Source organism: Cladosporium halotolerans (genome assembly GCF_011745625.1).
Source record: "Cladosporium halotolerans strain TM138-S3 chromosome Unknown Sca3, whole genome shotgun sequence".
NCBI lineage: Eukaryota > Fungi > Ascomycota > Dothideomycetes > Cladosporiales > Cladosporiaceae > Cladosporium > Cladosporium halotolerans.
Genome location: NW_027191454.1, coordinates 375,068 through 389,318, shown reverse-complemented (window position 1 = coordinate 389,318; position 14,251 = coordinate 375,068). Strand labels below are relative to the sequence as shown.

The window sequence follows — 14,251 nt, the reverse complement described above, 5'->3', positions numbered from 1 at the left end:
CACGACCAGCAAATCGCCAGCCTGCAGAGGCAGAAGGCCGCCGCCGCCACGAAGCACGAGCTTGCCCTCGCCCGCTGCCGGAAGGAGAACCGCGAGCTCTCCGACAAACTCGCCGCCCGCGTCTCGGGCTTCCAGGAAGCCTCCGCAGCCGCCAGGGAGCAGCGCGAGCTCCTCGCGACCAGCACCAAGGAAGTCAACGAGCTCAAGTGCACGCTCGACCGCCTCGAGTCGCGCTCGCAGGCGCAAGACTGGCGCCACGCGGAGGCTACTCGAACCGCCGAGCGCGAGAAGCAGGCGCTCGCCGACCAGCTGCGATCCACCCGCGAGGCCCTCGTGGCCGGGGCCAGGGCGAGCGTCGTGCAGAAGAACGAGCTATTGGAGACGCACGCGGCGCTCGACTCCGCTAACAGCAAGCTACAGCAGGGCAACGCGCAGCTCGAGCGCGTGATGCAGGATATGAAGCTGCTCGACAAGACGCACTCGGACATGATCGCCGTGAAGCGCACCAAGATCAGCCGCCTGGCGGCTTCGCTGGCTGACCTTGAGCAGGCTGCGCGCAAGCAGAGCACTACTATCGCGGACTTGCAGCATGCGCTCGAGCATGCCAACTGGCGCCTGCAGCTCCGCGATGAGACGGTCAATGAGCTCAAGAACCAGGTTGAGGACCTCGAGGGCGAGAGGCTGGAGCGTGACGGCTTCGTCGAAGTCAAGGAGAGAGACGCTGCCGAGGCTGAGGCTGAAGAGTCCTCCAGAACCGTCCTGAGTGAAGACGCCGAGGACTTCGAAGAAGTTGACGATGACGAGGAAGAATCTGGCAACGGCCTGCCTGAGGGTTGCCAGTAAATGGTCGACCGTCACATTCCGACTGTGCGTGACTCCACACGCGCTTTTCAAGGCTGACGAGTCAGCCCCCATTCGGTACTCCATCCACTTCTGCCCGCCAACAAAAATTCCCAAAGAGCACATATGCTCTTCCGCAAATTCCTGCAATTTCTGAAAATCTGCAGTTTCAGAAATGCCCTGATTTTTATTTATGCTTTCTGGCTTCTTTCGGATCGGTGTTTGCCTTCACGGGATTCTCAATCTCTCTCTGAATACTTTCGGATGGATTTTGCTTCTTGACGGGGTTTCCGCGATCTCCTAGACCTCTGAATTCTTCGCAATGGTCTTTTCTCTTGTTCTCGAGGCGGCCGTGGGATTTGCTACTCTCTACTCTGATGATCTTGACAAACAGCAAAGACGACATACAACACAACATACAGCCAACGACCAAAACCCACCAAAAACATTCGAAAAACAAAGCAAACGAAAAAAAAAAAAAAAAAGAACGAATCATGGAGTCAAGTGCTACGGGTATGGAGACGGAACAAAAGGGAAATGGCAGCGGACGCTTGCGCGCGACTTCATGTCATGCAAATGTACTGTACCTTAGCCGTTGGTAGTAGGGACAATGATATCTCAAACCATCTAAACAGCGTGCTTTCAAGTAAAAGTGATTTTGCTCGAATTACGGGGCATCTGTATAGCTATGCTAGGTGTACCGCTGACGATGCCTGCACCTGACTGCCATGACATGCCTGATGCTTTCACGAACACTGCTTGTCAAATGCCTTCGCCCGTTTGCTTCCCCAATCCGTTCCACGCACATCAATGCCTCCAGCTGCATGCAGGCCTGCAATAACTTCCGCAAAGCTGACGTCAACGAAAAGAAGCAAAATCCGAAACACGTGCATGATCTGGCTTTAAACGCTGCAAGAGGGACGAGAGTTGATTACCATTGTGTGTTCACTGCTCGGTGACAATGTCCGGCAGGCCCAATCCGACAGCCTCTTCGGTCAAAGCAACGCCGCCTTCGACCTCTACTTCGCTGCCGTAGCTGCTGCTGTTGCTGTCTTGTCTGGTCAGGTTTGAGCCAACGCTCAGTCTGACGTGGTCGAAGTCCATGCTGGGGCTGAGCACGCCGCAGACAGTCGCGGCTTTGCCTGGCTTGTTGCCCTCCCTTAGATTGTGAGGCTCGTCAAGACCTCCGAAAGTGGGTGAGGTAGAAGCGAAGGGGATCGTGGTCGGCGTGGGGAGGCTGATTGAGGACGCGCTGGATGTTGTGCCGCCGGGGGTGTCTGATACGCTTCCCTCGCTGTGATGAGCCCGCATACGAGGGCGGCTAGGTGTGACCATCGCGGTTGTGGTCGGAGCTGCTACTCCGTGCTGAGTACTAAAACCATGGTTCGTGGCTCTGTGTCCGTCGTCGAAGCTTCCTTGCTCGTATGCGCAACCCGAGTTGCGGCTATAGACCGGGCACACACCAGGCCCAGGGCATGGAAATGGATTGGCAGTCGGGAGCTCCTCAGCATCGTCGTCAAACATGCTGCTAGAAGCGGTGCTCGGAGTCCAGTCAAATGGTGTTTCGCCCTCATAGTGGCCGTCTCCTGTAGACATTGCTGTCAAATCCATGCTTTGCCATTGCTCGAGCCGCGTGCTATTAGGGTCGTGGATGAAAGAAGGTTTACGAAGACCAAGCTTCCGAACAATTCTTGCATTTAGCACAGGAAAGGCGGCGGCCTCTTCTTCAGTCAACGGAGGTTGACTTCCAGCCAGCACTGATCCGATGTTGGCGTGCAAACGATCTTGCCAGAATGGGCGACAGGTATGGCAAGCCATGAAGTTACAGGAGTCCACCTTCGATTGCGACTGCTGTGTCGCAGGTGCGGCAGAGCTCCTTCCTGCGTTTGCTTGCTTCGTAGTGCCCTGAATTGGTGATCCTTCGGAGCGTCGCTGATCGGTATTTTTTGCGTTGGCGCTGACACCGAGCGATGCAACGACATTGGAGAGTCCAGCACTCTGGCCCAATCTGCAGGAACGCGATGCAGGAGTACTGTCAAGAGAAGAGCCTTCGATTCCCTTGATGGTGCTGATGAGATGCTCCTTCTGAGCAACAAGCTTTTCGACTTGATCAAATGTATAGAACCCTTCGCGGATCTGTTTTGTCACGCTAGGGCTCATTTTGAGCGAAGCGGCTCGCCGAGCCATGACATCAAAGTAGTTCGAATCGTCAGGGACCGTGATAGCAATGTCTGCAGTCGAGACCATGGAGTCTTGGTACTCAGTGAGCCAATCCTGGCGGCAGGCATAAAGCCACCCGACGTCTGGAGTCTTGCCACACAGTTGGCACACGTTGCTCCCATGCAGACGGGCCGTGGCGATGTGAGTGCACATTGCACGACGAGGCGGCTGGACCTGAGCGGTCTTTTCGGATCTCTGCGCCATCACTCGAGGCGGAGGTGGCGATACAACCTGAGAATATATGAGTATCGACCGTACAAGCGCAGTCAGCACTGTGCATAAGAATCCCATGTATCTGTACGAAGAGCGAGCGAACCGAATATACGGGCAATGAGTAGCTGCGCAGAGCAGATGGATGTCTCATGCGACAAAGCACCGACAAACGAGCGCGTGAATGTATGTATATGGAAACACACCTGTGAGACCACGGTCATCAAAGCTGCGAGGTTGCCGCGGTTTGATCGTGGTGCCGCGTGATCGATGAAAGGATCGCTGTGTGCCGTCACTGGCACTTCAACTGGAGGGTCGGCGACTCTAGCGGAGCTCAAGTCCGTCGCCATGGCGAATGTGAAGTGAAGTTGATGAGGCTAGGGTTCGGGGTTGCACGTCGGCGACGACGAGGCGTGACAGTGGGCTGCGATCTGTCAGAGGCGCAGGTCGATTGTGGCGTGTGGGAGTGTTCGAGGTCGAGTGAGGTGGGACTTCTATGTCCTGGCCTCGCGCCTTCCCTTACCATGCAACAGTCGGCGCGAGCGCAGGTGCGGGCGTCGAGCAGCAGCAGGCCTTCACTGAGGCTGCCGGTGCTGGAATCCACACGTCGCACCGCCTCGACCTCGACAGCAGGAGTGACAGCTGTGCGCGCACCCACGTGCAAGGCACCAACTGCCTTGACATCTCCGACGATCTCCTACCTGAGGTATTGAGAGTAGCGGGCAAAGTATCAGGACGCGACTGGGCACAAACGCTTTTCACCGCGTTTGACGTCGTACAACTACCTAATAAGGGATGATCTTTCGCACATCTTCTCCACGGCCTCGAACATAAAGTACGCGCAGTCAAGGTACCCAACAATACCGAGCGGGTGGTAAACAGCATTGCCTGGAGAGGCGGATTGCCTGTAGAACATTCAGCCGGGGGGATCATCGCTGCCAGCTGCACGGCAGTTTGGTAGGAGCTGGCTCAATGTCGTCGTCTCGTGGCTCACAGAGACCGTAAATGATCGAGAAAGGGCCACGCTATTGTCGCGTGTCACCTGACCGCTCACGCATCGATGGCATCGACCGGTCTGCTCTCCATGCGTCTCCCCAAACGCTGTACAACGCTGAGGTCTCATAGGGTTGCCGAGGCCAATGCTGGACCCCTGCCTCCATTCACGAATTAGGGAAGGTGGGTCTCTCGGCCCGTTTCTCCATCTTGAGCGGCGACCGTTGCGTGCGCTGGCCGGTTGCCGTCGTAGCCCGCCGATACCTCTACCGTAAACACCACCCGGCGCCCCAGCCGAGCTTCTTCACGCGTCGGCAAAGCACCATTGCGACACTTCCTTCATTACTCGCCTGCACGCTCGCTCAAGCTGACAACGTAACTGTCCAACTGCGCCAATCGCGCAGCCGCAACCACACGTCATGTCTCAAGTCAAGTTCGAGAAGGAGACCGTCCGCTCCACTGGCGGTGGGAAGGAGGACTTCATGCACAATGTCGGCGAGGCCCTGACCAAGGGCGGCAGCCCCAATGGATATCTTGCCGTATGTGTACCTTCGGAGTCGCGTATCACGCGACATTTGGTGTTATCGCACGCGCAACGCTAACATGAGTGACATCTCAGTGGTACCTGAAGAAGCTCCAGGAGGACCCCTTGAAGACGAAGATGCTCACATCCGGTTCCCTCGCCGCCCTTCAAGAGTTCCTCGCCTCGTGGATTGCGAAAGACCGTAACAAGAGCGGCCACTACTTCACAAGCCGTGTGCCCAAGATGGCGGTCTACGGCGCATTCATTAGCGCGCCTTTGGGCCATGTGATGATTTCCCTTCTCCAGAAGACCTTCAGAGGCAGGACGAGCTTGAAGGCTAAGATCATGCAGATCATCGTCTCCAATCTTCTGGTATGCGCAACCCCACATGACCCAAGCTGGCACTACAAAGCAATCACTGACATACGATGCCGCAGATCTCACCGATCCAGAACTTGGTCTACCTGTTCAGCATGGCCATCATCGCCGGCGCGCGCACTTTCCACCAGATCCGCGCCACCGTTCGCGCGGGCTTCATGCCCGTCATGAAGGTTTCCTGGATCACCTCCCCGATCGCTCTGGCCTTCGCCCAGGCTTTCCTGCCCGAGCAGGCCTGGGTGCCGTTCTTCAACATCGTCGGTTTCCTCATTGGAACCTACATCAACGCACACACCAAGAAGAAGAGGCTGCAAGCCCTCAGGAGGAAGTACAGCGACGGCAGGGATGGCAGGACCAGTGACGGCAGGTCGGACTACGGCCGTCCCGGCTACTAAGTGGAGAAATAGATTCGGTGAGGAGGAGGGGAGTGGATGCGAATAGAAGAGGACGAAAGCGCGCAGAGTCGAAGAAGGCCCAACATGTTTTACGCACGCCACGAAGCGACGAACCCAAACATGCGGGCACCCTCCGAGCGCGCCTTCGCCCTCTGTGCTTGTGCTAGCAGCTCGGCGCTCGCACCGATGCATGGCTTGGTGCTACCACCTTGTGACATCTTGTGTGCATAATGCCTGTTTATTTTTGTTGACTAATGGAACGATCTCGCAAATACTTCAGTCGTCCCTCTCCCAACCACAGAGTCATCTCTGCTAGCTGACGCCTTTGCTGAGTCAATGTTCTGGTGCACGGTATCCAGCGAGCTCACACTAACTACTGACACAGCCCTGGACTCCATTTTCTGATACCGTACCGAGCGTACCACCCATCCACACACATACGTCACCCAACAGACTGGTAGTGGACTCATGCGGGACGCCGGGCTGTTTTACGGATACTGACACGCTTGGTGTTTCCCTCGCTTCGGAAAACTGCATCTTCGGTCCATCTCAAGCAGGCCGTCACGAAGCCCTTCCAGAATCTTCTGTTTGCTGGATGATGTCTGCAGAGATCGGGTGTTGAGACATGATTTGGTCCGCAGCGCCTTCCACTGCATCGGGTCGAAATGACCATTTTTGCGGGCACAGGTGGGATGTGCAACAGACCTCTATGACAACACAAGGCATGAATGCTGCGCTCGGTCCCTGGACTGTTCGCACAACACTCATGGCTAACTTGTTGAGCTTGGCTGATCTGGTATCACCAAGGCGGCCAGACTCCACGTTCGAGCACCGAGATTTTCACTCCAGCAGAGATCTGAAACCGATCTGTGTACAGTATCGAGCGCTGATCGTTCTTGGTCAATCCTGCCGAGCAGACCTCCGTCCTCAGCACCTGTCACGACAGTCTTAAGGGCATCAAACGACTGCTTGTGGCCTGTGCGGGTGCGACTTCTGCTTCCATCCCACGAAGTCGTGCGACATGAAACCGAGAATTTGATGACTGGATAGCTCACCACAATGTCTGACAGATGCGTCCCGATTGTCGGCTTTCTTATAGGGCGAAAAGACGCTCATTCTGCCTCGGTCCATACAATTTGGCGCAAATCAAAAATGATGTTTGCTGCTTTTCACAGTCGTACGCCGGAGTTGGGTCCATTTCCTCCGTTGCACCGCACAAGTCTCTGGGCGGTGCAGCCACATCAAAGCCAAGATATGACTGCCCTTCGGTCGTGGCTCCATTCCGGATGCTTGCTTTTTATGATTGGCTAAATGACTGTCCAAGTTGCATCTAACGTCACAGCAAAATGCGGTCTCAGAATGCATGACTCCGTGCTGGTATTCCCCCAACTCCACAAGCATCCCGCCGGGGGCAATCACAATCCCAGTTAGAGAGCATTCCCTGCCTCTGCTTGATGCAATATGGCGAAATTCCTGGCAGGCTCGCGGGATGGAAGCAAACATACCAGGATCAATGATTTCAAGGATCCTACGTGAAAGGTCACTCAAATACGAAGCCGACCCTTCTCAGCAAGCTGCATCAGATTTGATCGCCTTATGCCACCTCGCTAGCCGCCCAGCTGACTGGGTGCAACTGCTGGCAAGATCTAAAACATTTCATGTGTCCATGCCTCTGCGATACTATGATGACCTAATACCCCTCCATCATCTCGACGCTGACCCGCATCTGCTATCTCCCGTCGTCTACCGCCGCAACCGCTCTTGTAGAGACGATCGATATTATCCTTATGACTTCAAACACCGCCGCCGCAGGAACGATGATGGCGTGTCGAAAGTTCACACAACGCTCGAAGAGCTAACATCGCCGAGCCTGGCCGACAGGAGTGGCGACCTAGGCTGGACAATAGATTACGCGACTGCATTTTGCTACAAGCACCTCAACGGCAATCGACCATGCATCGTCGATACGATCGACCTTGCCCGACAGGCTCCCCTGAACAAGAAGGGCCCGTTCCTGCTCTTCGACGCCCTTGACCGGGCCCTCTTCCAAGGCAAGCTCAAGGGCATGGTGTACCTCAAGTGGCGGGCGTTGTCAGACAGCTCGCCAGGCGTCACGAGCGTCCCAGGCATCAGAGACACGAGGATCTGCATCGAGCTCAACAGCAGACCATATGAGGAGCAAGACGCCGAATTGGACGACTTGCTCGAAGCCCTCATTCACCAGATGATACACGCATATTTCCTAGTGTGCTGCGGCGCGCAGTCGAAAGATTCCGAGCAAGACGGCCGACTGCTAGATGGATTGCATTTTGGCGTTTTGTTGTCTACGATCAAGGAGATTTCGGAGGAATGCGAGGATGGACCGCTCCGTCTTATCTTTTATGCGCACCGACGGCGTGGTTGCTCGAAAGGTGCGCATGGGTACGCGTCTCACGGATTTGAGATGGGTGACTACAACGATGATCGTCACTGCGGTCGTCGGCCATATATCGCCATGGACTCGCACGGAGGCGCTCTCGGTCCTCCGCCAGCAGACGGACAGTCACATTGCATGCACGACAATAGGCGCTTCCGCGGCGCTGACATCCGTAACTGGCAGATAACGCATTACGCACCCGCCATCGAGCTCGAAATGGACAAGAAGGGCGCCGTCGTCCATGACCTCGACCGCAAAGGGGCGATTGTGACAGTGGAGCGACTTCGCGGCCCACATTCGTCTACGTACGTGGAGCTAGTCTGGGATGACAAGAGGGTCATGGTGTCTCGAGCGAAAGTGTTGGAATTCGAGAGTCTTAAGAAAGTCGGCAAAAAAGAAGGCAAGTTCGAGCTCGTAATACCGCAATGCGAATTGCGTCTCCTCAAGTGTGTCTGGGACTTCATCAATCACCGCTTCTACGCGCGCGAGGAGGTTATTTCCCTTGACATCGCTACTCCCCACTACCCAGCGGAGGCCAGAGGCCCGCCCATCATCGTCCACAAACACGGCACGACCTGCGCCCCCGGCCTCCTCAGCCTGCTAGATCACATCCGCATCTTCAAAATCGCCGAAAGCATTAAATTCACCGAACTCGTCCACTACGCTCTACAACGCCTCTACTCCCTCCCCAGCACCTCTGAAGACCCCATCCCAGCCCTGAAAGAAATCTACAACGAAGACGACAAAGACAAGCCCATCCACTCCGAGCTGCACAAGTGGGCGCGCCAGTTCCTCGCCCGCACCGACGAACCCCCCGGCGCCCTCGCCTACAACCACCACTACCACCCCGCCCCCCGCGGCGCAAGCAACTACGAGAAACTCCTCACGATCCACGGCCCGCGCTTCACAGCCCTCTACCACGCCAACTCCGCCCTCAAAGACGACAGCAAGCTCGTCGTCGCCCAGCTCTCCTACCCGGCCCTCCTATCCGACAATCCCACGCTCGGCGTGCCCGCACCTCTGCCCTCGGCTCCGTACGCGCCCCGGCTGCTGCGTAGACGCAGCTTCGACCCCCTGCCGCTGCTCCAGGATGGCTCCGGGCACGCGACGCCGCTGAGCCTGGCGAGTTTCGCGGGGCCGCTGGAGGAGTTGGGCGCGACGGGACCGCCGTACTATGATTATTTTTCGAGGAGGAGTGGGCGGCGGAGGAGAGTGAATGCGCTGACGGGGGAGAGATTTACGTTGGGGAGGGAGAGGTGGAGGGATTGGGAGTTGTATGATTTGGCGTGATGGGGAGGACGTGATGGTGGTCAGGGCGAATGGTGTGAGGGCGAGGGGTGAGGGGTGAGGATCACGTATCGGGTTTCATGGTCGGGGAGAGGTTGTGGTGATAAGTAGTAGGATTGGGGGCTTAGGGCCGGGCAAAAGCATTTCTCGGATGGTTCTGGAAGAGGATCGTATCTTACCCTAATGTGTAGATGAGAGCTGAACATGTATCATTTGTGCGACTCATGTTCCAACAAGCTCTGTCAGGAGCAATTCGACGCATTTTATCCCAAGTTGGTAGGCCAGTTTCTTTTCAGCAAGCGGAGACAGGCCAGCCGCCACCCAAAGTCGCAAGCATCACGGGTGAAAGGTGGCAAATTGCACATGCAAGCGTCTTTGAATTCATTGGGTTTTATAGGACTGGGTGTAAAGCATGAGCGCCGGCGCTCACACCTAGGTAGCGATCAAGGAGACCGCGCCTAAGAGGAAAGTGCCACTAGATCACGACTCATCATTCAGAAACGCCACGGCTTTCGTCACACGCTCGATAGCCTCATCCAGCACATTGATCTCCGCCAACGCGGACTCCGTCTTATCCTCCTCCAGCTCCTTCCCGGGCGCCATCGCATCGCGGAACCGAGCGCTCGCATCACGCAGTGGCTGCAAGAAACTCCCCGCAATATCGTTGTCTTTCCACAGGTCTTGAATCTCCAGCCTGCCGTGCAAATGCTTGGCGCAGAGCAGGAGGTAGATGAAGTTGAGGGAGGAGAGGTAGAAGGAGAGGTTGGCGACAAAAGCGGCGTAGCCGTCTTCGATCGGCGGGGTAAGCAGGTCTGCGCTGATGGAGGGGAACATGAAGGGTGCAAGGCTGTCGAGAGCGCCCGGCGTGGCGAAGATGGAGTCCGGCGGTGTCTCGGCGCCGGCGTCGGTTTGTCCTGGGAGTGGTGTGGGAGGGTTTGCTTCGATCGTCTCGCCTTTAATCCAGCCGACTGCGGAAACCTTGAGGTTCTCGAAAGGGCAGTGCTCGAGCGTGTCGCGGATGAAGGAGAGGCGGACATTGTCGTCTGGGTGAGAGCGGAGCACGGTCGAGGTGAGGTAGTGTGCGTGTCCGCGTAGATTCGGGCTAGGGCAATTCGACGAGAGGAGAGAGACCAGCTGGAGGTAAGTGTTAAAATCCTCGTCGGATTGCGGCTCGCCAATATTGTCTTGCTCAAGGCACATCAACCCGAGTGCAATGGCGCCGTCTATCAATGCGTAAGGCTCGGTCCCGAGAGTACCAGTCCCTGATGCTGGAGATGAGAGGCAGTGCTTGAGAAGCTCATGATGATCGGGGAAAATGGCAAAGGGTTGTGGTGTCTCCTTAGGAGGCGTGTCATGTAGGAATATCGACGATTGCCGAGCGGTGTAAAGCAGCAGAGATCCCACGCGTGACAGTGGTATGTCTGCTGCAGAGGAGGGTGGGTCGTCTTCGTTGCCCGCTGTCGAAGGAACGGAATCGACAATCACTGCCGCCGCCAGAAGGTGCGCATCCTTGATGAAAAGATCCTGGGCGAGAGAGACGAGCTGACCTACAGCATCGATACGACGAGCCAGCCTTTGCTCCGTTGTAAATCGTTCTGTAACGCTGGCCTTTCCAGGAATAGTTCGTTCAGGGCTGAGTTTCTCGGACAGTCGCGAGCACCATGCGAGTCCCGGAATATCATCGGCAGGCGACAAATTCAGAAGATACTCTTCAAATACGTGAGTCAAAAATGATTGCAGAAGCTTGTTCTGCATGCCGGTCTCTTCAGGGCTGGTGTCTTGCGCTATCGCGCCTTCTGGGTCTGCGCCCTCCTTTGGTGCTACGAGAGCAGGGTTGTCTGGCGTGCCCATGCTCTGCAACATACCACTACTCTTTCGAGAGGGTAGGGCAGGTCTTCTAATTCCGGTGATCGACTTGACAGTCTGGACAATGGAGAGCACCATCTCCTCCCTGTGGCTTACAGCCATGGAGAAACTCGCCAGAATAGCCTGCAAGGTCGTGCTCAGGAAGCGCGAGGGATACTTTGTCTTGATCCTGTTGTGCAGAGTTGCAAGCATAGACAGAAGCGCTGTGAATTGATTCACTGGTAGTGGCAAAGGCGGTGGTAGCTCTGCGGCTTGGGAGCTGCCGACGTTGTCTTTGCCTTCTGCGGTAGGGGCAGTCTTGTGCGGGTGATTGCTAGCACCGGCTTCGGCATCCTCTTCGTCCTCTTCAGGCTCATCGAGAGCCTCGTAATCGATCAGACGCAGCGACTCCGTGACCTTGAGGATAACCTCGCGGGGATTTCCAAGGCGTGCAATGTCCTGCAAGCATTGCGACGAGTGGGGCAGCATGGGGACGAGGAGGTGAACCAAGTCCCAGCCGATATTTGTCGTGAGCTTCTCATCCTGGAGGACCCTATGCAGAACGGGTAGGCTTTCCTCGCTGAGATAGTGCTCGACGATGGTGAGGTAGCTGATATAGTCTGTCTCAGGCGGCAGAGCCGTGACGAGCGGGCTCTCTTTCTCCGTAGTCGCCATGTTGACGATTTCTGCTGAACTATCCAGGAAGAAGGGCGGAGGGGTGGCTCATGTACTGCTGTATGGAAGAGCTTGGTGTTTCACGGTGATACAAGGCGCCCTAGAGCACCGCCCGCTGTTTCGGTGGGGCCAGATTCGTGGCCTCAAACGTCAACGCTGCGAATGGAGGGGCGTGGTTTAAGTTTGGTTCAGGGCAGGTTGGGGACCACGAAGTTAGTGTGTCTTTGGCACGTGTTGTTGTTCCCTACTAATCCCACCTTGCAGGATGTCCCACCTCCCTCCATCCCACCTGGTCGCTAATTACACCATCATGCAGCGGCCGTGACAGTTGCGGTTAGGGCAGTGGACGTGAAGGCGGGCGAGGCGGGGCATGGCACCGGGCGGGCGGCGCACGCGGCCCGGGCTAGAACCAAAGCCAGTCGCAAGTTCGCCTGCGACACCACTCCCATTGGTCTGCGGCCACTGCTTCACGACTGACCTTCAAACACGAAAAACAACACCGCAATCATGTTGCCGGACGCGGCGCGCTCGAGCACCAGTCGCCCCGACACGCAAGAGACTGCCGCCTACGCAGCATCGCAGCCTCTCTTCGACGTCCTCCGCGGCGCCATCTCGCGATTGGATCAGCAAAAATTATACCTGACCGATGCGAAAGAAACCGTCCAGCACATCCACGTGAAAGTGCCCTCAGAGCACGTCGAGAACAACGGCACGATACGCTCCGACTACAAGGACTCCCTCGTTGCAGCTTGGAAGAGCACCACCGAATCCTACGTGCGCATCTTCGAGCAGCTGTGCGAATTGACGGGTCCGGACCCTGCTGCCGGAAAGCAGGCCGACGAGAGCTATACCGGCTTTCAGAAGCTCCTCTACACAGCCGAAGCGGCTAGGACGGTGGCTTTTGAGCAAGATGCAGAGTGCAAGCGCAAGAGGGGCGAGGACGATGAGGATGAGTCCAGCTCGTCCTCCGAGGCAACACCCAACAAGAAAGTCAAACACGCACATGACAACGCTTCACCGAACAAGCGCAACGCCGCCTCCGATCCCAGTCCCTCGCAGAACACCGATAGACCAGCCAAGAAGCAGCGCACGACCACGAGCGAAGAAGCGGACGCTGCACCCGAGAAGCCGAACGACCAACCCACAATCAACACCGTACAGCGCCTGAAACCCAAGCAGATACGCAAGGAGAGAAAGCGACGCAATCAGCTGAATCGCGAGCAGCAAAATCCCGCCGCTGAGCCAGCGCAGATCGACAACGTCCCTCAAGCACAATACGAAGACGTCAGCGCCGAGGTCGACGCTCGGATCCGCGCGAAGGAGGAGCAGAAGAAAGTCAAAAAAGTCGCGAAGAAGCGCAAGCGCGACAGCCAGGGTTCACACATCCTCGAGGCGGAGCCGGGCGCGGAAAGGGAGGCGATGGCTGCGCGGGAGAGGGCTCTGGCGCAGAAGCCGGCAAAGAAGAAGTCTCGGGGCGAGAGTGGGGAGGGTGTGCGGGTGGACGGTGAAAAGGACCAGTTTACGAAAGGGAAGCGTAATTACGATGAGCAGGGTGCGGAGGCTGCGCCGGAGGAAGCCACGGGTGCAAGAAGAAGCAAGCGGAAAAAGACCTGATCGACTGTAGAGATGAAAAGAAGGTAGATTTGCGGACGATGACGGCCATTGGCAGGGCGATCTTGGATGTTAGCCAGGGGCGGCGAGATTGGAGGGCACCTCTACAATACCCAGAGTCTCGGGGGTTGGGAGAGCGCAACCATAGTCTACAGCGAGCTGCGTTTGCACTCAACTGCTGTGACTCAAATCAATCATGTTATCACACCATCCTCGTTCTTGTGTTGTATCCCCAATCCCGCGTGAGCTGTAGGCTTTGCTGTTAGTGACAGCGCGGTCGAGACGAGGCAAAGAGAGATAATCTTTTGGTGTACTTGTACAGGCAGATAGCCTCGCTATGAATCTGTGTGTCTGTGTCCGAAGTTTTGCTGAAAGGGCGTTGTGGTCTGGAATAGAATCCCAGCTTCAACCTGAAAGTTTGAGGTACTGACAAACAGTGTGCATGTTGACTGTCTCGAAATCGATGCCGACATCATTTGACAAGGTCAAACGCACCACAAGAGCCGGAGACATTGCGATTAAACAACTAAGATACTTATCTCCTAACAAGTTGTTATTTCGAGATCAAGAGTGGTCACTGGTCGCGAAGTTGGCAAGTATCAAAATCAGGTGTGTGTTAACAGGGTTAGGGTTGGGGTAAACCGGCGGGCTTCCGCATTTCGCAGACGGACAAATCGAGGACTCTATATATTTTGAAAGCTTGAACGACGAAACATGCTACGACCTATACTCACAAAAGAGAAGAATGTGTAAAATATAGCGTACGAGCAATGCTCCCCGTTCGACACCGTGCAGCTCATCTACTGTGACAGTCCATCACGCCCACTTCTTCCTCAGGTTGAAGTCGATGCTGGCTTC

The 14,251-nt window shown here is 56.2% G+C and overlaps 4 protein-coding genes across 4 annotated transcripts; 2 read left to right on the top strand and 2 right to left on the bottom strand.

Moving 5' to 3' along the window:
* Window positions 1–1,480: 1,480 nt before the first annotated feature.
* WHR41_01115 (uncharacterized protein) lies at window positions 1,481–4,362 on the bottom strand. The gene is made up of 2 exons (XM_069369721.1): window positions 3,477–4,362; window positions 1,481–3,291 (listed from the first exon to the last, which is right to left on the bottom strand). The coding sequence occupies exons 1-2, from the start codon at window positions 3,618–3,620 to the stop codon at window positions 1,786–1,788; spliced, it is 1,650 nt and encodes a 549-aa protein (XP_069233266.1). The 5' UTR covers window positions 3,621–4,362; the 3' UTR covers window positions 1,481–1,785.
* A 186-nt stretch (window positions 4,363–4,548) lies between these two features.
* Window positions 4,549–5,833, top strand: WHR41_01114 (uncharacterized protein). Its single transcript, XM_069369720.1, has 3 exons — window positions 4,549–4,802; window positions 4,883–5,158; window positions 5,224–5,833. Exons 1-3 carry the CDS (start codon window positions 4,683–4,685, stop codon window positions 5,557–5,559), a joined length of 732 nt encoding a protein of 243 aa, XP_069233267.1. The 5' UTR covers window positions 4,549–4,682; the 3' UTR covers window positions 5,560–5,833.
* Window positions 5,834–7,225: 1,392 nt separating this feature from the next.
* Window positions 7,226–9,265, top strand: WHR41_01113 (uncharacterized protein; the record flags this gene model as incomplete). The annotated part of the gene is made up of 1 exon (XM_069369719.1): window positions 7,226–9,265. The coding sequence occupies one exon, from the start codon at window positions 7,226–7,228 to the stop codon at window positions 9,263–9,265; it is 2,040 nt and encodes a 679-aa protein (XP_069233260.1).
* Window positions 9,266–9,742: 477 nt separating this feature from the next.
* Window positions 9,743–11,782, bottom strand: WHR41_01112 (uncharacterized protein; the record flags this gene model as incomplete). Its single annotated transcript, XM_069369718.1, has 1 exon — window positions 9,743–11,782. The coding sequence occupies one exon, from the start codon at window positions 11,780–11,782 to the stop codon at window positions 9,743–9,745; it is 2,040 nt and encodes a 679-aa protein (XP_069233261.1).
* Between the last annotated feature and the right edge of the window lie 2,469 nt (window positions 11,783–14,251).